Genomic DNA, 25,440 nt, shown 5'->3' with positions numbered 1-25,440 from the left:
TCTGAGTAACGATTGATCTTTTGGTATGTGACTTGACTATCATACAATACAGTACATTCAACAAAATTGTTATTATTTTTTTTAAAAATTCGAATATATACAATTTGGTTAGACATCCAAATGCACAAGATTTATGAGTCCATGATTTTTTTTAAAAATAATGTAATTTAATTTAAAAAATATATATATAAATAAATTTTCAAAATAAATTGAGAATTAGAGGGTTAGGTTATCTTTTATTTTTTTATATGATAAAATTATTTTAACGTAAGAAAGGTTAAAATTGTTTCATTAGAAAATCACGACCAAAGAAAAGGCACTTAGGAAGTGGTATAATACAGCTTATGATTTTATAATGTAGATGTAAGAATCTTAGCATTTTAATGGTTTCAATAAATCTTCATTGTAAAATCAAAATCCGCCATCAGCAAAATCGAGTAGCTTAGTTCACACTTGTTTTGCATCTTCCTCTGCGCCGCCGTCACCGCCCGCCATCGGCAGAAGCTCTCATCTTCAGAGCAAAACAATGGCCTCATTTGTTTCTACCGATTGTATCCTCCCCATTGGATTTGTGCGTGGCCAAGATGGTTCCTTTGCTACAACCAGCATTTTACATTTTCATAATTCTCCTAAAACCCTAAGCCCTCTCTCCTTTTCGCTCTCTCTGCGTGGTTACATTCCTAATCCTTTCTACCATTTTGGTTACTGCTCATATTCGTGGTCAACGAAGAATCTGATTTTCCTGGTTTTGTTTAATTCTCTGATTTCTTTCTTCAGCTTCAGAAATTAAGCCGAGCTTTGCTGTTCAGAGGAAGGGTGGATCTTCTTTGACACAGACAAATGCTGTGCGGAATCTGACAGGTTCTGTTACCAGAACCCAAGGACTTCGTTTTGCTGTGGTATGTATCCATGTATACCAAAATTATTAGGTTATTTTGTTAGTTTTTTCCCAAATATTTGTGGGAAAAAAGTTTTGAAGTTAGGTTTATAACAATAACCTTTTGAAAAAGCTGACATGAATGAACTTTTATAAATTAACTTGTACAATTTTTAATTTATTGAAAATTTTATCTCATGTTTTTCTTATGGTACAAGTACGTACGCCGAAGTTTATCTGAAAAGAAATGTCAAACTGATTCTGGCTTTTTGTCTTAGGCCATGAGTTTTGTTGGTCTTACATTATTGTCCTGCGTTGTTTTCCAGTTGGGCAGTGTGTCTGCCGTACATATTGTGTTAGAAGGGGGAAAAGAGTGTCAATATGAATGAAATATTATTCTTGGAGTTAGGGCTTGCTGCTTTTAGTTTTTTAACAGAAAACCCTTTACATTCAACACCTGTTGTTGGACGCAAGAAGGTTAGAGAACTTAGTGGGTCTTTTATATTTGGGGTCCATAGTATAAGAATTGGCAGAGTGGAGTTTCACTGGAGGCATGTGGGGATAAGGACTAAGGTGATTGAAACCTTAGGGATGGGTGGTTTAAAGAATCATTTAGGTTTTCATTGGCTGAATTATTTATGACGTCTTCCAGAAATCGGGTCTGGTAGAAAAGCTAAATAAAACAAGATAGTAATTGAGAGGAAGAGAAGGGCATTGGCATTAATGGATGATTTCCCTCATAATTGCAAAATTTGTGGTATTAGGCTAACGAGAACAGTTTAATAGACACTTGGAGTGGCATAATCTAATTAAGGCATTAAGAAGTTGGGATGCTAAGTCAGGTAATTGGATTGACTGCTAGCATGGCATAATACTCATCTGGTTGGAGCTTACGTACTCTATTGATGTACATGACAAAAAGATAGATAGATCTCAATTGGATATAATGATTTTAGCAGATGAAAACCAATGCTCGTCAAGCTATTTGCAGATGTGTACATTCAGGAAAGGAATGAGTGGATGTTCAAAGAGATCGTTTGCATAAGCCACGCAGACAGCCATAAATAGATGGAAGTATGGATCATTCATGTTGGATGCTTATCAGAGAGCTTACTTGTCACCAATTCGGGTACTGATTAATTGTTTACTCTTAGCATTTGATATATGCTGTACACAGAAGCTTGCCAACAGTACCCACACTGTTTATATTATATACTAAATTTTGACAATCCTTTAACTGGTCAGTAGAGAAGACTGAAGAGGAAGTAAGTAAAGGGGTAGAGAATAAGATATTATCCTAAAGAAGGCACCGAAAATATGAGAGAGAAAACATTGCAGGAGAATCTGATGAGCACACTGTTCTCTATGTATTTGACACACAGTTCCCTCTAAAGCCATTGCAGACAAGGATCACAAATTGATACCACCAAATTACTCCATAGGAGTATACACCATCAAAGGATGTTTTTATACTTCTCCTAGACCGAAAATGGTTGACTAGTAATTTGTCCAAATCTTTGAACAAGAAAAACTCTAATTCCCCCACAGAATACTAAAAAATTTGTACCTAGATGTTTGTTAACGGCACAAAACAAACATCTTTGTGTGGCCAGATGTGTAACGAATTATTTTTATTACTCCTATTAAACACAATAGGCCAAATGAAAGACTTCCCCTTAGAAGGAATCCTGAACTTCCGAAGTTGGATTGCAAGAATAAAGTTCACTTTTTGGAGTATGCATGAGGAACTCCAACATAGTGCCCAAACACTTTTCAACAGATGAAGATGATAAAATGATGAAACACAGCAAGGGTGAATTCCAATTTTAAAGCTTTTTGGTGATTGATTAAGGCTTTGACAATAATGAAAATTTTAAGAGGTGGAAGTCTTTTGGAGAGAGTGGAAAATGAAAATGGAATGGTGTTGATAGAGGAATATGAATTAGAGAAACGTGGTAGTGAATCACGCAGAAGTTATGATATTCTGTTTCAAGATTTTGCATTTATTTTCTACTTCAAACTGGATTGTACTTGTAAGTTTTTCTAGTTCTCTTACGTTTCGTTTCTCATTTCCATTTTTGCTTTTAGGTTGTTGCACGATTTAATGAAATCATTACTAAGCAGCTCTTGGAGGGAGCTTTGGGTACTTTTAAGAATTATTCAGTTCAAGATGAGGACATTGATGTAAGTGAGCTGTCTTGTAAATTCTTGGAATATTGATTATTTGTGATATACACTGTTTCAATTGTAATTTGGTTAAGTCTCCACTTAGCATACTTTTTGAAATTTATTTTTGTTTTCTCACTTATTCTGTTATGTAAATTATTGAGTTTTACTGAATATGAAGTAAAGCAAATTTATGCACCCGTCATAGGCTAAAACCTTGAAAGCACATATGGCATAGAACATGGATATAATATGGAAAATTTAAAAAGTTCTTGGACATGATATGGCTATAATTCAAAATATAGAATTAAAATAAAACAAAAAATTTAAATGAAATAGAATCAATGTTATAACAATGAACCAAGTCATAGTAGATACAATAAATGCAACTATTTATCCATTTTTTTTAATTTTTGGCTTGTAAGAGTTTAAGAAATAAATGTAAAATAAAAATTGTAAACTGCAGCAAGTAGAATTTGAAATGTCTGACTAGAGATGTGTTTGACCCAGGTAGAACATGTCACAACTACTTTTGAAGGGCCCATGCTTCCTTGGCTAAAACAAGAGGCCGATCTTTTCTTTTTTGTCGCTCTCATATTTTTCTCTAATCATGCATTGGAGATTATAAAATATTTACTTCTGTATCTTATTGCAAACTTTTGCATTTATTTCGTTTAGTTTTAGCTTGGAGTGTTAGCTGTATAATTTTTTCACACTTGGTCATGATTTCAGACAAAAATAGTGCAATTGCTGTATTTGTAAGAGTTTAAGAAATAAATGTAAAATAAAAATTGTAAACTGCAGCAAGTAGAATTTGAAATGTCTGACTAGAGATGTGTTTGACCCAGGTAGAACATGTCACAACTACTTTTGAAGGGCCCATGCTTCCTTGGCTAAAACTAGAGGCCGATCTTTTCTTTTTTGTCGCTCTCATATTTTTCTCTAATCATGCATTGGAGATTATAAAATATTTACTTCTGTATCTTATTGCAAACTTTTGCATTTATTTCGTTTAGTTTTAGCTTGGAGTGTTAGCTGTATAATTTTTTCACCCTTGGTCATGATTTTGGACAAAAATAGTGCAATTGCTGTATTTGAATACTGCAGGATTTGTACATGCTTTGTTCATAATTTTCGCATCGCCTTCTGCTGGATTTGAATACTGACAGAAATTTGTTACTTTCTATTCTCCCTTAGGTTGTGTGGGTACCTGGTAGTTTTGAAATTGGTGTAGTTGCTGCAAGACTAGGAAAATCAGGCAAATATCATGCAATCTTATGCATAGGAGCTGTGGTATGATAAATCTTGATGTATATTTGAAATCTTTTATAACATTTTTATGATCAATGGGTATCCATTATCTTTATTTATGTCTACTAAATTTGAGTTTCTACTGTGACCAAACTTCTTGTTAACAGATACGGGGAGACACCACCCACTATGATGCAGTTGCTAATTCAGCAGCATCTGGAGTGCTTTCAGCCAGTCTAAACTCAGGTAGTATTCTGTTAAAGTTAATTGTAATCTCTAGATTGGAACAGATCATATTTGAGTATTCAATTGCTATCTGTTTTGTTGAAAATGAAACATTCATGCAACATTTGTATCACAACTTGTTTTTGTAGAATCTAGAATCAAGGTTGAGAAGATACTTGAAATTTGAGAATTATTTTTTAAATGGTTGATTATTTTTTTCTTTTTAAGTCCGTAATACAATTCCTGTGTAAGTTAACTTTGACATTGGTCTTCACTGAATAGATTACTGAAGCTTTATGTTTCCTCTAAGCTTATCAGTTAAGCTAACGCCTATTTTTTTCTTTTGGTCTATGAATGGGACATTTATTACTATTGTCACTTTGTTAGTATTTTTTTTCTTCATTAATTAATCAACAGGGAAAATTAAAGCATTTTGAGATGCTTTTGCAGGTGTTCCGTGCATATTTGGTGTCCTAACATGTGATAACATGGATCAGGTAAGTATTTGCTGTGAAAGTTATGAAATATGTTCTTGCAGATGAGACAAATGATTACTTTGATTTCTATTTGTTCTTCTTGGCTAAGTGCAGGCTCTAAATCGTGCTGGTGGCAAATCTGGAAATAAGGGTGCCGAGGCTGCATTGACTGCAGTAAGTTGATAACTTGATATTATGAAGTAATTATGCAATATTCATTTGAAAATTTACATGAAGCTGTCTAGAGATTTATACTCATTGTCTATTGTAGTTTTCATGTATCTTGTCCTCCTGTCTTTGTATATGTCATGAACTGATTACGGGAAAAGGTCAAATTGTTAGGTGATGGTTAATAAATAATCTGAGTTTAGTACTTCGAACATAAAACTCATTTTTATAGCAGGTCATAACTCAAGCTGTTAGGATATAGGATGATAGGTTTAGGATAGAAGCTGAACGGTAGCTGGGACAACCGAACGGTATCAATAGGAGAGACCGAGAGGTAGCGATAACAGGCCGAGCGGTTGAGGGGTAGAGGTTTCTGTTGAATAGGGGAGCGTGTCAGAGCTGCTTTAAATAGAGCTCCTGTAACTCTGTATGGGATATCAAGTATATTTTGGTGTAAAGACAGGATTCTAGCCTGTAGAGGGAGGTTATGCTCCCAACCAGCGAGGTTATGCTCCCAACCCATTCTTTGTACAATGCCTATTCGTTCTGAAATAAGAGAATTTCTTTCATTCATCTTTGTATTCTGTTGGGTGAGAGTGTGTTTGGTTAGGTTTCAGACATAGAAACCTAACAATTTGGTTTGACCTGCCGGATATAGGATGATAGGATGATAGGTTTAGGATAGAAGCCGAACGGTAGCGGGGACAACCGAACGGTATCAATAGGAGAGACCGAGCGGTAGCGATAACAGGCTGAGCGGTTAAAGGGTAGAGGTTTCTGTTGAATAGGGGAGCGTGTCAGAGCTACTTTAAATAGAGCTCCTGTAACTCTGTATGGGATATCAAGTATATTTTGTTGTAAAGACAGGATTCTAGCCTGTAGAGGGAGGTTATGCTCCCAACCAAGGAGGTTATGCTTCCAATCCATTCTTTGTACAATGCCTATTCGTTCTGAAATAAGAGAATTTCTTTCATTCATCTTTGTATTCTGTTGGGTGAGAGTGTGTTTGGCTAGGTTTCAGACATAGAAACCTAACAATTTGGTTCGACCTGCAATTTCAAGAAACTGCCGTGAAAATAGGAGAAGAGTGCCGGAGGATCAAGAAGGGATCAAGACGTTATCAAGAAACTGCCGGATCAAAATTGGGTGCGAAGCGAAGATGGAGGGAAGCACAAAGGGACAATTGGAGGCTCTGGAGATTACGATGGAAGGGATGAATGCGGAATCTGCTGCAGTGCGCCGAGACTTGTAAGAACTAATGAGGATGATGGGGGCGCGGGCTCACAATAACGAAGGACAATCAGGGGGAAGACAGGCTTCCGTAAACGGGAACCAGCGAGTGCGAGGAAGATATTGGAGGGAGAGTGGGTGGCGATCATGGTGGGACCCGAACCCACGATCACGGCGGCGATCACCAGGAGGTACAGAGTAATTGGAGGAAAGGGTGGACTTACCCACGTTCAAAGGGATGAAACCACTCAATTGGATCAATCGGGCGGAACGATTTTTCGATATTCAGAAAGTGGCGGAGGAAGAAAAGGTGGAACTCGCATACACAAGCATGGAAGGCAGCACTGGGTACTGGTTCAAGTTTTGGAAAGATAAGGCCAAGAATCGTTCTTGGGAGGGCCTTAAAGTAGCCATGATTGGCCGGTTTGGAGGTGGGTTTCGGAGGACGGTGTTTGAACGACTGGCGACGCTGCGACAGGAGGACACCGTGGAAGATTATGTCCAACAGTTTGAGATATTGGTGGAGCAAGCCCGTGGCGTATCGGAGGAGCAGGTGCTGGGATATTTCCTCGCCGGACTGCTCGAGGACATTAAGGGGCAGGTTCTAATTCACGATCCGCAAGAGCTGACAAACGAAATGAGAATCACGTGCGACGTGGAGGACGCAATGCGTGGAGCGAGAGGGGGAGTTGGAATGCGACCAAGAATTCTCAATCTTGGGAACGAGCGATCGGGGCAGTAACAAGAAATGAGATCAGTCGCCCTAATCCGAGTCGACCGAGCGGGGCAAAAAGCGTAGGATCGGTGAGAAGAGAAGAAGTCGAACGAGTGCCAACACTAGACCGAACGGTAACAGGGGACCGAATGGTATGGGCGGGAGCTACAACAGAAGCCGAACGGTGAGGAACCTGCCCTATCCTGAGTTCCTGAAGAGAAAAGAAGAGGGGCGATGTTTTCGATGTGGAGGACCATTCGCGCTCGGTCACCATTGTCCAGAAAGGAGCCTGTTGGTGGTACTCTTAGCAGAGGATGAAGAAGACGATGAAGAAGAGGATTTGCCACTACCTAAGCCTCCTGAGCAAGCTTACCTGTTTCAACCTTGAGGACAAGGTTGTTTCGGCCGAGGTGTAATGTTAGGATATAGGATGATAGGTTTAGAATAGAAGCTGAACGGTAGCGGGGACAATCGAACGATACCAATAGGAGAGACCGAGCGGTTGCGATAACAGGCCGAGCAGTTAAGGGGTAGAGGTTTCTGTTGAATAGGGGAGCGTGTCAGAGCTGCTTTAAATAGAGCTCCTGTAACTCTGTATGCGATATCAAGTATATTTTGTTGTAAAGATAGGATTCTAGCCTGTAGAGGGAGGTTATGCTCCCAACCCATTCTTTGTACAGTGCCTATTCGTTCTGAAATAAGAGAATTTCTTTCATTCATCTTTGTATTCTGTTGGGTGAGAGTGTGTTTGGTTAGCTTTCAAACATAGAAACCTAACACAAGCTAACTACCCCGAAGAACATAAGATGTTAGGCAAAGGCTCATGATTGATTTTATTACATCTCTGTGTATGTATCTCTTCTTTGTTAATTGTTAGGATATTTATCCTATTTTATCATCATTATAGTGTGTCAAGGGTTACCCTATTTATCATGATTATATTGTGTCTAGGATTACCCTATTTATCATGATTATATTGTGTCTAGGGTTACCCTATTTATCATGTATTTGTGTATCAATTTATTCTTATAAATAGAAGATTGTGAGAGGGATCAATCAAGCCCTCAAGAATTATTTCTTTTCAATCTTAAGTTGGTATCAGAGCGGGTCGATCCCGCTCTGGTTTCTGTCTCGTAATATATATCTGTCCGGCGCCATAGTTCTTCGTCGCCCGCCGCTGCCCGCCGCTGCCCGCCGCCGGCCACCGTCAACCGCCGGTCACCGTCGCCGCCGGCGGCCACCGTCCGGCCACCGTCAACCGCCGGTCACCGTCGCCGCCGCCGGCCACCGTCCGGCCACCGTCGCCGCCGGCCACCGTCGTCCGTCGCCGGCCGCCGTTCACCGCCCGCCGTTGCCGGCCACCGTCGTCCATCACTGTCACAGTTTCCTTCGTCTAAACCCTTAGGGTTTTTTTGTTCCTCGCTAGTACTATTTGTCTTCTTCAGAGATGGCGTCTGGCAGTACTCTTTCCTTCTTTGGAAGTCCATCAATTACCTCCGAGAAGCTAAATGGAAAAAATTATCTATCATGGTCTGCTGCTGTTGAAATGTGGTTCCTTGGCCAAGGGCATTATGACCACCTTGAGCGAGATGGAAGCCATGTGCCTACTGAAAAAGCTGATCAGTGGAAACAAGCAGATTTCCAGTTGTGTACCCTGTTATGGCAATCAGTGGAACCCAAACTTCTTGTATCTTTGAGGGCTTTCAAAACTTGTCACTCCTTTTGGAAGAAAGCCCAAAGCATTTATGCCAACGATATTCAACGTCTCTATGACACTACGAACAAGCTTGCATCTCTTAAAATGGCAGACCATGATATGGTGTCCTTCATGGCTGAAGCCCAATCTGCTGTCGAAGAACTTAGGATGTTTTTGGAAGTAGATCCATTAGAGGATATCAAAAAGAAACTAGACAAATTTTACATGGTGTTGATCCTTCGTGCCCTACATCCCGATTTTGATCATCTCAGAGATCAACTTCTAACTAGTCATGAGGTTCCCTCTATGGAAACATTGACCACTCGCCTTCTGCGTGTCCCGGTATCTCAAACTCAAGAAACGCATGAACTAGTGGAACCATCTGTCATGGTTGCCACACGAGGAAGAGGAGGACGTGGCACTAGAGGAGGAGGACGAGGAGGTCGGGGACGTACTCAATGCACATATTGTAAAAGGATGGGTCATACTCAAGAGAATTGCTACTCCTTACATGGTTTCCCTTCCAAAACCGCCAATATTTCGAAGACTGAAACTTCCACTTCGAAAACTGAAACCTCCACTTCTATGTTTTCTGAGGATGAATATCAAGAGTATTTAAGGTTAAAGTCTAACAGCTTGGCACAACCATCTCAATCTCCCAATACATCAACAGCCTGCGTTTCTCAATCTATGGAATGTCAAAATTCATGGGTAATTGACTCAGGTGCTTCTGATCACATTTCTGGTAATACCTCTTTGTTCTCATCTATTTCCTTTCGAGAAAAACCTCATTTCATAACCCTTGCAAATGGATCTAAAACTTCTTCCAAAGGAGTCGGTCATGTTTCTTTGTCTCCCTCCCTCAATCTCAACTCAGTCCTTTTTGTCCCTAATTGTCCTTTTAATTTAATTTCCTTAAGCCAGTTGACTAAAATGTTAAATTGTTCAATAACCTTTGATCATAAATCTTTTGTTATACAGGAGCGTGGTTCGGGGAGACAGATTGGAGAAGGATATGAAGCTGGCGGATTATACCGTTTTGGATCTCGTCCAAGGGTGTCTTGTGTTGCTGCTCCTAATCCTAAAGTGCTACATGATCGACTTGGCCATCCTCATTTGTCCAAATTAAAAAAGATGTGTCCTGAACTTAGTGGTCTCCAAACTTTAGAATGTGAGTCATGTCAATTAGGAAAACATGTTAGATCTTCCTTTCCTAAAAGGTCTCAATCAATATGTAATTCTAGTTTTTCCATCATCCATTCTGATATATGGGGACCTAGTCGTATCTCCTCCTTTGGTTTTAGATATTTTGTTACCTTTATTGATGAATATTCAAGATGTACTTGGGTTTATCTTATGAAAAATCGTTCTGAATTGTTAGTTATCTTTACATCCTTTTTGAATGAAATCAAGAATCAATTTGGTCAAGTAATCAAAATATTAAGAACTGATAATGCAAAAGAGTATTTCTCATCCTCCTTTTCTGCCATCTTGAGTTCCCATGGTATCTTACATCAGTCTACTTGTCCTCATACACCACAACAAAATGGTATAGCAGAACGAAAAAATAGACACTTGGTTGAAACTGCTCGTACCCTTTTGCTTGGTGCCCATATTCCTGTCCATCACTGGGGGGATGCCATCTTAACTTCATGTTATCTTATTAATAGGATGCCCTCCTCCTCTCTTGATAATAAAGTCCCTTTCTCCATTTTGTTTCCTAATGATCCTCTCTTTCATACATCTCCCCGAGTGTTTGGCTGTGTATGTTTTGTTCATGACATGTCTCCAGGTCTAGACAAACTCTCCGCTCGCGCTCTCAAATGTGTCTTCTTAGGCTATTCTCGACTTCAAAAAGGATATCGGTGTTACTCTCCTGAAACTAAGAAGTATTACATGTCTGCCAATGTCACATTCTTTGAACAGACTCCTTACTTCTCTCCATCTGTTCAGGATGTTTCTATCCTCCAGCAAGTCCTTCCTATTCCAATGGCTGAGTCAAATAGCTCCACTGTCTCTGTCATTCCAAGTCTTGATCACAATCCTTCTACACCTGTTTCTCCACATACTGAGATCATCCCACACAGGGCCTCAATGGATAGTCCACCTCCCCAATTCTTTGTTAATGAATTTCTTTTTCTATCAAAAACTCAGCATAATTGCACTTTTGGTTCCTCTATTGTGAATAAGGCACTTTTCTTCTTATTAGTGTTTGCTCAAATTTAATTTATCATTTTTTAGAATTACTAAAATCGAGCCCCATAGTCGGTTTCCTTCTTCCTTAAGTCTTATAATATAAGCCCTTAAATGCTCATTTTCTTTTCAAATAATTTGGGTTGGGTCTTATTTTTATGGAAAAATATTTGAACGCATCCCATTCAAAGGCTTTGGTAAAAGTTTGATAACATTTGAAAGATTTCGTAGGAACCGGTTTTTTGTTTTGACGAGGGAAAAGTATTCTGATATTTCAATTGATGTGTTTTGATCATAAGAGGATTTAAAGTGTCTTAGATTAATCTGTGGAGATTTTAAATAGAAAAAGGGGATTTTGTGTGGATGAAAACTCAAAAGGACTTGATAATAGCAATTCAAAGAAATAGGGAGTTTTAGCAAAATGTTTTACATTAGTCACATTGGAGGTACTAGAGGTGTAATACAGCTAAAAGAGGTTATAGAAAGATACCTCTGAATCGTTTATTCCAAGTTTACATCTTCTATTCAATAATTAGACGTGTTCACAGTTTGGTTGGATTAGTTGAGACAAAAGAGACATTTGATTTGATCATAAAACAAACTTATGATTTGGTGGATCAGTTTGCAATTTGTATCGCATCAGTTAATTCTGTTTTTGTCTTTTTATTTAAGGGGAAACACTTAGTTCTTAATTCGGAAAAAGGGAAAGTTCATTGAGTAGAGGGTGAAAGTAGAGCCTCAAACCAATACATGAATTTTTCTAGTGGATCTTGCAAGGGAAAAACATTTATTGAATTAAAAGTAATATACATAATAGTTATTGGATGAAAACTTGTTCAAAGTATTAAAGCTCATTTCATAAATGTGAGTATGATCTAAATTACAAATCACATGTCAATATAATCTCAAGTTTATTTGAGAGTAGTGTAGGAAAACTTTCTTTATTTTTGTGGTTCGCATGTTTTAGGTTCGTTTTAGACGTGGAACAGAATAAAAAGGTGTGGATTTTGCAATTTTCACTATTTTAAGTTAATTGTTGGGCTTAGAATGGTTTGAATTGATTCTTCGACACTCTTCATTATATCGGAATAAAGTGTGCTTTGAGAAGGGCTGGGTTTAGCATAGAGCTTCATCCAAAGTGGTCAATTATTGGACATTTTAAAGGTTATTTCTACCTGCACTCCCATGGGTTCTTCCTAAACCTCCATGGGGGTGTGTAAAAGACAATAATGCCCTTAGTCTCTGTCATCTTCTACATTGTCTGTTGGTTCTTCTCCGTCCTCTTCTGCCGCTTCCCCTCTGATCTTGTCTTATTATGGTTGCACCTTTTCTACTTTCATCCTTTCTCTACTCAGAAGATGTCAAAATACTACTGCATTCTGATGGAATTCTGATCTCAACAATAATTTCCGGATTGTGTAATTTGGAAGCATTTGTTTTTGTGTAATTTTAGATTGTGCAATTCGGAAGGTTTTTTTATGCAAAAATTGACTTTCAGATTGTCCAAACTCAGTCAAATGCTTTTGGAGTACACAGTCTAGAAGTAAAAAATGACTTTTGAATTATGTAATTCAAAAGTCAATTTTGACTTTCAGATTGTACAATCTAAAGATCTTCCAAATTATCTTGAAGTCATTTTTTGAATAAAAGAAGAGTTTTTAGATTGGACAATTCTGAAGTCAGTTTTTCATAAACCAGAATGACAAAGTGGCATTGTCATATTGGTAGGGGTGCAGAGGAAAAGTAGAGGGTGCAAAAAGAAATTCTCCATTTTTTAAGAATGTGGTAAATGTCGAACGTTAATCTAAGCCCAAGTAGGCAACCATGTCTAAAACTCTTACTCTAAAATGAGATGAATTCACATTACACGACCATTTTCAATGTAATTAGTTATCAAAATTGCTTTGTAAATTGCATGTCAGCAAAAAAATTAATACACAAGGCACTGAATCCTGAATCATTCATAAAATTTCTTGAAAGATTGCAATAGGTATTAGTCGAGCTACTAGGATATTTACCTTATTCTTTGTAGTTGAATAAATATTTTATGTTCTTAAGTTATCTGTGTACAGATTGAGATGGCATCTTTGTTCGAGCACCATCTGAAGTAGTCTGTGTTATAACCAATCTCTGAGAGCGTTTGTCGGAACGGCATGTAATTCCCAATTTTCAAATTTTCATCTCCGGATTGCTTTTGTTGTAGTTTCTATATGTTCTCAAACTATTTAGATTATGTTTGGATATTCAATGGCAAGTGGAATGTAACAGGATGCAATGGAAGAAAAATGAATAAAATAAAATAAAAATATCATTATAATGTTTAAATTTTTTTTTTTGGAACAAATTAAGTTTTCATTGAATTATTTCACTGTATGATATGATAGTATAATTATTACTGTATTACTCTTACCGACAAATGTTTATATCTATAGCTGGAAAATATTAGACCAGTACCAAGGTATGGAAATATATCGGAATATATTTGTTACAAATTGATAAGCCATGTCACTGATCCTTAACATGCTTATGTCTTCCCTTTCTTCCCTACGAGTGTGTGCTTGGTTACATTTTGATGATTCTAACCATGGAGCAACATAATCATCAAGGAGCCTTTGACTCATAAAACTTGTGAAGAAGCTTTTAGTAATTTTGGGTCATATATATATATATATATATATATATATATATATATAATAAATTCTTAAATATGTTAGGTTATTATATTTTATCAGTTAATTATAAAGTGATCTAATTAAGTAAATATGGTTAAGGACATATATGTTATAAAAGATTTATTGTGTAGAGATTCATAATAATTTTAATTTGTTGAAAGAGTCAAATTGAAATTATTGAATTTGAGAAGAAGTAACTAACAAAAATTACAGAAAGGGTTATGGTCTCCATTTGTGAACATATTCATTATTCTTATTCTTTTCTTTATATCTCCATTAGGAGAGAAAAAGGTGGAATATAAGGTGTTTTACAAAGGGAAGATCACATACTAATCTACTATGTTGTTTTATTAATTGTTTTCAATGGTTAATCTTTCATGTATGTTTTCATTTTTTGTTTTAAAGAAAATTGGAAACTATTCTATTTTGTAAGAGTTTATTGCTCATTAATTCATATCAATAATTAAGAGCAATAAACTCTTTTAAAATACAGTAGTTCTCAATTCTCTATAAAACCGAAAATAGAAACAGACATAAAGGATTGTCCATTGAAAAAAATTAATAAAACAATGTATAATGTATATTGGTCTCTCATCCTTTCTCGAAAGAACATTTTACATTCCCTCTTGATTTTCTCTCTTGATGGGGATAGAGAGAAAGAAATAGGAATAATGAGCGGGCTCACACATGGGGAATAAGATCCCCTTTATGTAACCTCTATAGATTACTTTTCTAAGTTTTAATAATTTCAATTTGGTCTCTTCAACAAATTAAAATTATTATTAATCTCTATACAATAAACTTTTCATGACATATAACTCTTAGCCATAATTGACTTAATTAGATCACTTTATAATTGACTAATAAAATACAATGGTCCTAACATATTTAATGATTTCTTATATATATATATATATATATATATATATATATATATATATATATATATATATATATAAATCCTTACAAATGTGTTAGACTTTTTGAGTTCAATATTGTCATTATGTACATTGAGCATATCCAAAGTTTGTCCATTGATTATATCTGCATGTAGAACCAAAACAGTTTTCATTGCAATTAAACCTGACAATGATCATTAATGCATATGGATTCATCATGAAATGTGTAGCATGAAAAATACATGAAGGTGATATGTACACGTCTATTTTCAATTTGTCCTTACTTTATCTCAATGAGCTCAATACAATAACCTCAATATACAAAGTGTAATTTATGAATAATAAACCATAATAAATGCATACATGAAAACCAAACATAGAACACAAACACACAAAAATGACTAACTCTCACTGAACCAAAGATTCTTCAAACTGTAAAACACCCATATGAGAAATATGTTTATGAAAGATTTTGGCTGTAAAAGCCTATTAAGAGGATATACCATCAAGGAGTTTGTCCCTAAGTGTTCTATGAAAATCCATCCACTTTTGTACCTTTTCTTTAACAACCAGGAACTTGGTGTTAATGTGTTTGACTTACTCTAGCTCATTTTGTTGTTAAACTACAATACAATTAATGTGTTGTCACAGTATAACTTAAGTGATTTTTCAAAATCTTTCATAATACGCAACCCTAAATCAAAAATCAACTATATACCTTGATTTGATGTCTTAGAAGATGCTACAAATTTTGCAATCACAATGGATAAATTCATAAGGGTTTGCTTGGTATTGGGTCATGAAACCACACCACCATCTAGTATGAAAATGTAACCTGAAGTGGATATTAAACTATCTTGGCATCTAGCAAAATTGTTAGAATACTTGATGATCTCTAACTGGTCTGGCCCTATATACATAAGCTTATAAACCTTTGTTCTCTTGAAAAACTTCACAACTTTTTTGACTGCTTTCCAATTACCCATTCATGAATTGTTTAAATATATGCCTAAAGCCTCAATTATGTATGTTATATGTAGATGAGTACATACTTGGACATACATCAAATTTCCTACTATTAAATCATAAGGAATTTTTTGCATTTCATGAATTTCTAAATTTTCTTTTAGGCATTGATTGAGTCTGAACTCGTCTCCCTTAGTAACTACAGAATCTTGGTCTTAAATATTTATTTACTACTCATGGGCTTCATACATTCTAGTAACGTGACAAGTTTCCAAACCTTATTGTCTTGCATGAATTTATACTTCTCATGAATCACAAGTTTCTATAGATCTTGAGTTTGTTCTTATAGAGATTTTGAACTTGCTTATCATAAGAAACTTTATGGACCAGATCATTTTCACCGATTCTTCCTCTAACCTTATTCTCCCCCTAAACTCAATATCCTTAAAGAATATAATTATTCTCTTCTTAAAGATATTTTTAGTTTGTGATTATAAAAATTGTAGTTCTTCATTTTGTATTTGTCTCTAAAGTCAATATTATGCTTAATATCATACAATTTTGTAATTATATAACCAATATAAAAGTGCTTAGGATAACATTTAATCAAATAAAGTTTAAAAAAATAAAGGGATTTTAGATGATCTTTCTTAAAAAAGATCTTCAAAATAAAATATCGAATTAAGACACATAAAATAAAGAAGACCGATTTAAAGATTTTCCTAAATATAGGACGTGATTTAAACTAATTTCTTCTCCCATACTCATAATATCTATATCTATAACTATTACACTGGAGATTACTTTATAATTGTTTATAACCTTTATTTTTGTGTACTTAGTGTTAATTTCATTAGTGAAAACACAATTCATTATTTATATATGCATTTACTTTTATTTCATAATAATAAAAAATAAAAATTAATTTTATTATTAAATTTATAATAAAAAAAATTTAATTTCATTATTGAATTTATAATAAAATAAAAGTAAAATGTAAGTATAAAATGAATAATATTTATTTTATTATAAGTAGGTCGTTTTATTATGGTAGTTATTGAGTTTAAAAAATAGTTCCAAAATCAGAAGAATAAAATAATAAAATAGTTTATATTAATAAAGATAAAATTGATACTATTTATATTAATAAAATTTAATTAAGTTTTGAATTATGATAAATTTGAAAATTTTAATTACTTTCTAAATCTTTTTGTTTATTGAGTTCACAGTTTTAAAACTTTTCAATCAAGTCATTACATTTACAATTTTATAACTTTATATTTTTATATTTTATAATTTCGTAATTCATAATTTTTTAATCTTATACTTTTATAATTTGTAGTTGTATAGTATGATAATTTTATTATTTTGTAATTTTATATTTGTTGGAACAACCGGTATCGTAGAGTCGCGCAGCGAATAAAATTCGCGAATAGCGGAAAGCGTGTTCGATCACAACTCAAGTTAATATGGTCCGTTTTTTATAAAATTAGTTTTCTTAGAAAAAATTTATCGAACAGTTGATGTACGAAAGTATAAAGAGTGTAGGGAGTAGAAAAATCACACAAATGATTTTTATCCTGGTTCGAATAAAAAGATTCTACGTCTAGTCGTTAATCACTATGAATAGTGATTGACCTTTTTCACTAAAAACAATTTTATAGTTACAATATACTGAATGCAATAAGAATGATAAAACCTTCCTTTGACGAACGAACCAGAAGGGTGCTTCCTTCGAACAACGATCCGGAAGCGAGCAACCACACTTTCCTTCGACCAACGAATCAGAACAGTGCAGTCAGAATCTTCCTTCAACCAACGAATCAGAAGCGAGCAGCGTTGCCAACTTGAAGAGAACTGCTCCAACCTTTGACACACAAAGCCCGCTTCTCCTATTCACGAGACCAGGCAATGCAATGAACCAACTTTTTAGAACTTCCTCAGTTACACTGTATTCTTAAAAAGCTCGGAGTTATTTTCTAAAGTGTTTGGCGAAGGTATATAAAGCCTACTGGTCCGAAACTGAAAAGACGCATTACAACTGCCAATGATAATCGATTATTGTAAGTGATAATCGATTATATGCGAGATTTCGAACAATTTGGATTTTTAACTCTTCAACCAATCGGCTCGAGTTCTTCATCTTCTGCCACTCGGTTTAATTTGTCACAGCCTCCTGCCGTTCGGTCTTCAACTATGTTTGGCTTGAGCCCTTATCACCTTTACTGTCCGACTTGGTTACTTATATCTTTCCAACGTTTGGTACTAGCTGCTCGGTCTCAGTCATTTCTCGCTACCGCTCGGTCCGAACTACTTGGTCTCAGTCAAGTCTTAAACCGTTCGGTCATGCCTTGAACTGTTACAATCCGTTCGGTCTTTTACTGCTATGCTCCATTCAACCTTTTATCAGTGTTCAGCCTTTAACTATGTTCAACACCGTTCGGTCTTTTACTGCGTTCAACCTTCAATTGTTACACTTCCTTCGGCCTTCAATTATTATGACCGTTCGGTCTCCAATTCTTACGACCATTCGGTCTCAATTATGCCTTTGCTTTGAACTTCAGCGTCCACCCGCTCGGTCTCGTTCATGCCCCACTTGATCTTGGTCATGCCTTCTACCGTTCGGTCTTAAGCTGTGTTCGGTCATGAACAGTGTCCGGCCATAAACAGTATTTAGCCTTTATCTGATTGTAGTCGTTCGGTCTTCGTCTAATAGCGACCGTTCGGTCTGCAACTTACTTTTGTTCTTTTTCTTCGCTGTTCATTGTGGAGATATGCTTTTAAACTTGATGCAGCTAGAGTCTTCATATTCTTTACTTAGTAGCATGATCAAAATTACTAACTTCAAAACACCAATGCTCCTCATCTGTAACAATATTTTTTTCATTTTATAATTTTAATTAATTTAAAAAATAATTTCTTTGTTTAGAGAATTTTTTGTTTCAGCATGGTTATGTAAGAAAATATTATATAATAGCATTTAAACTTGATAGGAATTGTCACATCACAATTAATAAAAAAATATATCTTAAGATTCAATAGATAAATTTTAAAACTGAATAGAGATTCGAATTTATCTTAATTATCAGTAAAAATAAAATTGATTGTGAAAATACGAAAATAATGGGAGAGTTGCTCCCTCCACACCAGCGCTTCTCTCAAAAAAATTTTTAATTACAAAACTCTTCCATTTTACTTTAACTTTTTATTTTTTACCTTTTTATCAAAACCCTAAATCCCAATTTCATTTTCACTTACAGTGGCGCAACTCCACCCTCCTCCACAAACTCTCACTTTCAAACTTTTCTCCTTCTCGTATCCGATTCTTCTCAATTTCTTTTCTCCTCCAGTTTCGTTTTTTCCAATCCTTTTTCTCCATAGCAGTTTTTATTTCATTCGTTCTTTCTTCTTCGTTTCGATCTCCTAGTCGTGCAGTGGTGCTGCGTTGGTGGTACTTTGGTGGTGCTTCGTGTATGCGTCTACTGTGCACATTTTTTCTTTAGTCCACGATAGAGGTTGGTCATGATAGACATTTGATTTTAATTTTCATGTATTGGAATATGTTGTGTGCTAGATGTTTGGTCGCTGCCTGTGCGTTTTCTATGTTTGGTAGCTGAGGGTTTGGCCTTGAACAAATGTTGATATCCATTTACGAATGTTGATATCCGTTTAGGAATGTTGACATCCATTTAAGACTCCAGCGAATACCTACATCCTTCTCCAACGAATACCCACATTCGTTACAGAGATAGGTTTATATATTCAAAAAATATACCACCTTCAACTACAAGAACCTTCTTGCACCACTCCAAAGCTTTTTTGCTACTTCCTCTAATAACTGGAGAACCTTCTTGCATAATCAATGCTATCTCCAACCAAACACACCACAATATTCCACGCTACACCACCACATTTTCAGCAAACAAAAATTAGAGGAAGAAAAAGATCCAAACGAATTTCATTCAACGAAATCAGTGGAATGTTGTGGAGGTGCATTGATACAAAAACATTAACGGAAGTAGATGGTTGTTGGGTAAAAAAATAAAAACATAAATTAAATATTACTGATAGAGCTGTCAAAATGGGTCACAACCCGCGGACCAACCCGGCTCACCACGGGTTCGGGTCGGGTTGGGTTTGAAAAATTGTATTTTTTTATGCGGGTTAGATTTCAACCCGGCTCATTTAAACCTGGCTCATGCGGGTTGAACCTATGGTGGGCCGGGTTGGCCCACCAATCCACCTACCTAATTTTATTTTATTAAAATTTAATTTTAATTTTATAAAAAAATATTTATTATTTTTTTTTCTTGAAAAAATTATTTAAGTTCTTTATTTTCAAAATTAATTAAACACCCATGTTGGGAGTGAAATTTGGGAGTGAAATTTGTTTAGATTTAAATTATAAAAAGTTTGTAATTATTTTTTATTTTAAAAAAATTGTAATTAAGTAAGCCAGTGAGCCAACCCGTTTACCCACCAACCCGTTGTGGGTTGGGCCGAGTTCAGATTTTTCTGACTCGCTAATAAATGAGTCGGATTGGGTTGGCTCACTAAGTGACCAATCCGTGGTAGACCAGACCGGGTAACCCGTTTTGACAACTCTAATTATTGAGGAAAAAAGGGGAATGGAGAGGTGGAGAGAGTAATGCGTAGTGGTGGAGGGAACAACTCCCAAATAATGGTTATAAAAGATTATACAAAATAATTTTCTTTGATAATAATTATTGATAATGATTTTATATATTTTCCTTTTGGAACTGTTGTTTTAAATTTAATATTTACTTCCAAAAAAATCACATTTATAATTAATAAAATAAATATAAATAAGATAAATTTAAAATATATAAATAAATACAGAACACATTTTACCAATTAATTTTATAAGAGTTAAATTAAATTTAAAATTCATTTTTTAACAATAATAAAATATAAAAACTCTTCCGTTTATATATTACTATTATTTTATATTTATTATACTTTTATTATGAAGAGATAAAAGTAAACACAGGTACAACTACTCCATGTATTTTTGCTAGTAATAAGTAACCAACATGCCTTTATCTTAATACCTTTAAATCAACTTAAATTTATAGTTTACATTATGTAATTTTCAACAATTTCATATTAGAATCAAACTATCTCGGGTTCAAATTATACATTATCTAAAATTATATCTCAGATCGCATAATTGAGAATTAGGTAATCGCGTTTTGGATTAGAGAACAAGAAATAGTGTTCCGAAGTAAATTTAAAATAACATTCTAAATTGTGTAATTTTATTTGGCTTAATACCCTATTTTGTCCCCAGTTTCGCTCGACAATGTCAAATTAGTCCATCCTTTAAAACATGCGTCAATTACGTCCCTACTTAATAAAATTTATATCAATGAAATCCCTTCCGTTAAATCCGTACAAACGGTGTTAATAGAAGAGAGAGAAAAATAATTAACGCTGTTTGTACGGATTTAACGGAAGGGATTTCATTGATATAAATTTTATTAAGTAGGGACGTAATTGACGCACGTTTTAAAGGATGGACTAATTTGACATTGTCGAGCGAAACTGGGGACAAAATAGGGTATTAAGCCAATTTTATTTTGGATTACATCATCTAAAGTTATATTTTAGATATATTATATTAAAGGCAAGATGGTTATCTTTTATATTATGAGGTGAGAGAAAAAAATATATGGAGATGGAAAAAAGTAAGTCGTTTTTCCTTTTAGAAATGTGTTATATGATGGAGTTTTGAAGGTTTAGAGGCCTTGATTCCCAATTTGTTTCTTCTATTTAGGTAAATGAATATATAAATAAAATAAATTTTTTATTTTATTATTGTATCATATGCACCGGGCGGTCTGAGAGCAGTATAACGGCTGATGTTTCTTCAATCTTTTTACTCCTCTGATAGCATTACCGGACGGCTGACATCAACACTCACCACACATTGTGCGACCCGACTATTCATCCTCCTGCTCGAATGAGTAATGATGGTATACCGTACGGGCGGCGGTGTAAGGCCGACCGGTCGGTAACCTGGATTATTAAGACTAGGATTAAGGTAAATGGTGATTATAGCCATTGGGCTGAAATTGGGCCGTGATTAACTTTTCACCAATCCCAAGCCCATGGCGAAAACTATAAATACAAGTTAGAGGTGAGTGGTAGACAAGTTGCATTTACTGCACATTCATTACTATTTCATTGAATCGCCAAACGATTTCTGTACTGACTTTGGCATCGGAGAATCTTTGACAGGTTCCCCCCAGACGGAAGAGTGGACAACAGAGCTTGGAGCGAGACCTGACAACTAGAAGACAATTTGTGGAGGAGTTTGGTGACTTAGCCCTAAATAACCGAAATATTTTGGTGTCCACCGTGGGGTCGAGTTACTTGCAAAATCTAATGGTGACCACGAGAAACATGAGTATGGACGACCCAGTGGAGATGATTCGGATGCTACAGCAGAAGATGGAGGAGATGCAGTAGTGTCATGAGGCGGAACTCATAGTCGTCAGGGCCGAGTGTTCGGCACGCGTTGGCCGAGAGGGTTCAAGAGAAAAGGGGGAAGGAGAGCAGGCCAAGGAGCGTGGCAAGGATGCCATGGAGGATCGAACCGAACACAACAGTGAGCCGGACAAAACGTGGAAACCCACGGAATCGGAGGTCGAGGGAAGCAAAGCTAAATCTGTACACGCGAAAAGTGCAGTAGGGACAAGCAGTTACTAGTGAAAATCGAGTCCTCGTCAACACTATTACTCCCCTTCGTCCAGGCGATCATGGACATCCAGATATCGGAGCAGTTCGTCCCGCCTCAGTTTAAAATATACGACGGGACAACGGACCAGGAGGCCAACATCAAAACCTTTTCAAACAAAATGGCGTTCCGGACCGATAACAACGCCATTTGGTGCCGAGCTTTCTCATTATCACTGGAGGAGGAGGCGCTCCAGTGGTTTAACTTACTCCCCCCAATTCCATTGAGAATTTCGTTGGACTACAACGTTTGTTCAATCGTCAATTTACCGGTAGCAGTACTCAGGACTTGACCATCTTTGATTTGGTTACCCTGAAACAAGGGAAGGAAGAAACTTTAAGAGCGTTCATGGATCGCTACCAAAAGACCGTCCGATGGGTGAAGGGATTAAGCCCAAAACTTGCCTTGCAGTACATCCTTCCCGCCCTCAAGCTCGGGCCGTTTAAGGACATCGTCTACCGGCGGGCACCCAAGACTATGGAAGAACTGCGAGAAAGGGCGACTGATGAGATAAGGGTGGAGGAAATGAAGCTGGTCTATAAGAAGGAGAATCAGGAAAACAAAGGAGGAAAAACTAACTGGGGGAAGTCGGGCGGTCAAGTTGGGAAGCCTGGGGGATTCAAGCAAAGAGAACTGCCTCAGGGGCCACGATTCCAGCAATATACCCCCTTGAACGCCTCTCGTGCGAAGATTTTCCAGGAAGCTTTGAGCGCAGAGTTGATCCCAGAACCGAAGAGGCGACCTATGCCGCCGGGGGCGAACAGTAATAAGCACTGTTTGTATCATAAGAACATGGGCCACAGCACAGAGGAATGCGTAACCCTGAGGGATAAGATCGAAGAGTTAATTTGTGCGGGGTAGTTGAAGAAGTATGTGAGGATCGACCGCCCCTACTCGCCCATAGACCGATCGAATCCACGACAGACCAGCCCTAGAAAACCAGAAAGGTAAGGAAGGGCAAGAAAAGACCGGACCGATTGCCCGCAATCGGAGAGACGACGAAGTAGAAGCCGTAGTAGGAGGCACGATCGCCCCCTGCGAGGACACATCAATACGATATCCGGTGGTTTCACTAGAGGAGGATCTTCTTCATCCGCCCAGAAACGTCATGTGCGGGCTTTACAATCCGTTCACTCGGTAGACAAACCTAGGAGGACGATGCCCCCATTACATTTTCAGATGAAGACTTCCATGCCCCTGATCCCAATCAGGATGATCCGATGGTGATAACAGCGGAAAACGCCCGGTACGGTGTGAGCAAAGTGCTGGTGGACCAGGGGAGCTTAATAAACATCCTCTACTGAAAAACCTTCCAGTAGATGGACATATCGGAAGATCTGATCGTCCCATACAACGACCAGATCGTGAGTATCACAGGTGAGAGGGTAGACACCAGAGGATATGTAGATCTACGCACAAGACTAGGGACCGGTTGGAACAGTGAGGAAAATAGGGTTAGATACTTGCTGGTGGAAGTCAACACCTCCTACAACGTACTCTTGGGTCGGCCGTGCCTAAATGCTTTTGGGGCGATTGTGTCAACCCCCCCATCTCACGATGAAGTATCCCTTGGACAAAGGGAAAATCTGCACTGTCTGGGCGGACCAAAAGACGACTAGGGAATGTTACGCCGCAGGCCTGAAACTTCACACCCGCGTGGTCAGAAGGAGGACGGGTGGTTTTGAGGTGGCTGTGGCAGACCTTGACCCGAGGACAAACACGGAAGATCGGTTGGAGCCCCTCGGGGAGACACAACCGGTCTTGATAGGGAAAGACGCTTCCCAGACCATCGCTATGGCTCGAGGGTTAGAGCCTGAGTTGGAGAGAGAGATTCGGTTCGTCTTGTGGGAGAATCGTGACTTATTTGCATGGACAGCCGCTAATATGTTAGGGATCCACCCCTCGATCATGTAACATAATTTGGCATTATTTAAAGAAGCGCGACCGGTGACGCAAAAGAAGCGGCGGATGAGAGAAGAGAAAAGGATAGCTGTGGAGGAGGAGGTCGGGAAGCTGAAGGAGGTCGGATTCATCAAAGAAGGGACGTACACTACTTGGCTTGCTAATGTAGTTAATGTGAAAAAACCAAGTGGAAAATGACGTATGTGCACTTACTATACTGACCTGAACAAGGCTTGCCCTAAGGATTCGCATCCTTTGCCGAGCATAGATGCGTTGGTGGACAGTGCCTCCGGTCACCGGATGCTAAGCTTCCTAGATGCTTACTCAGGTTACAATCAGATACCCCATATATGGACCGGATCGGGAGAAGATGACATTTATCACTATTAAGGCAAACTTTTGTTACGAAGTTATGCCCTTTGGCTTGAAGAATGTCGGGGCCACCTATCAGCGTTTGATGGATAGGATCTTTGCGGAACAGATCGGTCGGTGCATGGACGTGTACGTCGATGATATGGTCATCCGTTCACCGGATGGACGATGCCATGTGAAAGACATGGAAGAGGTGTTCAAGCAGGTTAGAAGGTACGGGATGAGGCTCAATCCGGCCAAGTGCACATTCGGGGTGGCTGCGGGAAAATTCCTCGGTTTCATGCTCACTGCCCGGGGTATTGACGCCAATCCTGATAAATGTGCAGCCGTGTTGGAGATGCAGAGCCCAGTCACTCTTAAGGAGATCCAAAGGTTGATCGATCGACTCATGACTTTATCGCGATTTATTCCCAAGCTGCCCGAGAGGGTCAAACCGGTGTTGCGGAAGATTAGGAAGGGACCCGTCTCGAGTGGGATGTTGAGTGCGAACGAGCATTTCAGGACGTCAAGACAATTTTGATGAACCCGCCGGTGATGAACGGTTCGACACCGGGGGAAGATTTGCAGATCTTTCTGGGTGTCTCAAAGTCACCAATCAACGCGGTGCTAATGCACGAACGACCCGAGCCTAGGCTCGTATATTTCATTAGTCGCACCCTCCAGGAAGCCGAGACGCAATATCAACAGGTGGAAAAGGTTGCCTTAGCCTTGTTGAATGCGTCCAGAAGGCTCCGACCATACTTCCAGGGTCACCAAGTCGTTGTTAGGACCGACTTTCCCATCTCCAAAATTTTGAGGAAACCGGACCTAGCGGGACACATGGTGGCATGGGATGTCGAATTGTCGGAATTTGGCTTACGCTGTGAGCCACG

The 25,440-nt window shown here is 37.5% G+C and overlaps 2 protein-coding genes across 3 annotated transcripts; both read left to right on the top strand.

The window, feature by feature from the left end:
* The first annotated feature begins 325 nt into the window (after window positions 1-325).
* On the top strand, window positions 326-13,322 carry COS1 (6,7-dimethyl-8-ribityllumazine synthase / DMRL synthase / lumazine synthase / riboflavin synthase). 2 transcript variants are annotated; one of them, XM_088103963.1, is made up of 8 exons: window positions 326-671; window positions 778-899; window positions 2,966-3,061; window positions 4,241-4,336; window positions 4,462-4,540; window positions 4,970-5,016; window positions 5,110-5,169; window positions 9,786-11,064. In XM_088103963.1, the coding sequence occupies exons 1-8, from the start codon at window positions 527-529 to the stop codon at window positions 11,028-11,030; spliced, it is 1,890 nt and encodes a 629-aa protein (XP_087960089.1). In that variant the 5' UTR covers window positions 326-526; the 3' UTR covers window positions 11,031-11,064. The 2 variants fall into 2 exon arrangements, with proteins under 2 accessions (XP_087960089.1, XP_047178624.1); XM_047322668.2 differs by lacking the exon at window positions 9,786-11,064 and adding an exon at window positions 13,070-13,322 and having other exon boundaries at window positions 361-671.
* Window positions 13,323-22,316: 8,994 nt separating this feature from the next.
* On the top strand, window positions 22,317-23,155 carry LOC124845556 (uncharacterized). Its single transcript, XM_047322669.1, has 2 exons — window positions 22,317-22,489; window positions 22,573-23,155. Exons 1-2 carry the CDS (start codon window positions 22,317-22,319, stop codon window positions 23,153-23,155), a joined length of 756 nt encoding a protein of 251 aa, XP_047178625.1.
* Window positions 23,156-25,440: the final 2,285 nt, after the last annotated feature.

This window comes from Vigna umbellata, chromosome 1, assembly GCF_029865625.1.
Source record: "Vigna umbellata cultivar VRB3 chromosome 1, Vumbellata_1.0, whole genome shotgun sequence".
NCBI classification, from domain to species: domain Eukaryota; kingdom Viridiplantae; phylum Streptophyta; class Magnoliopsida; order Fabales; family Fabaceae; genus Vigna; species Vigna umbellata.
The sequence above is the reverse complement of the archived record's forward strand: the minus strand, read 5'-3'. Positions and strand labels throughout refer to the sequence as shown.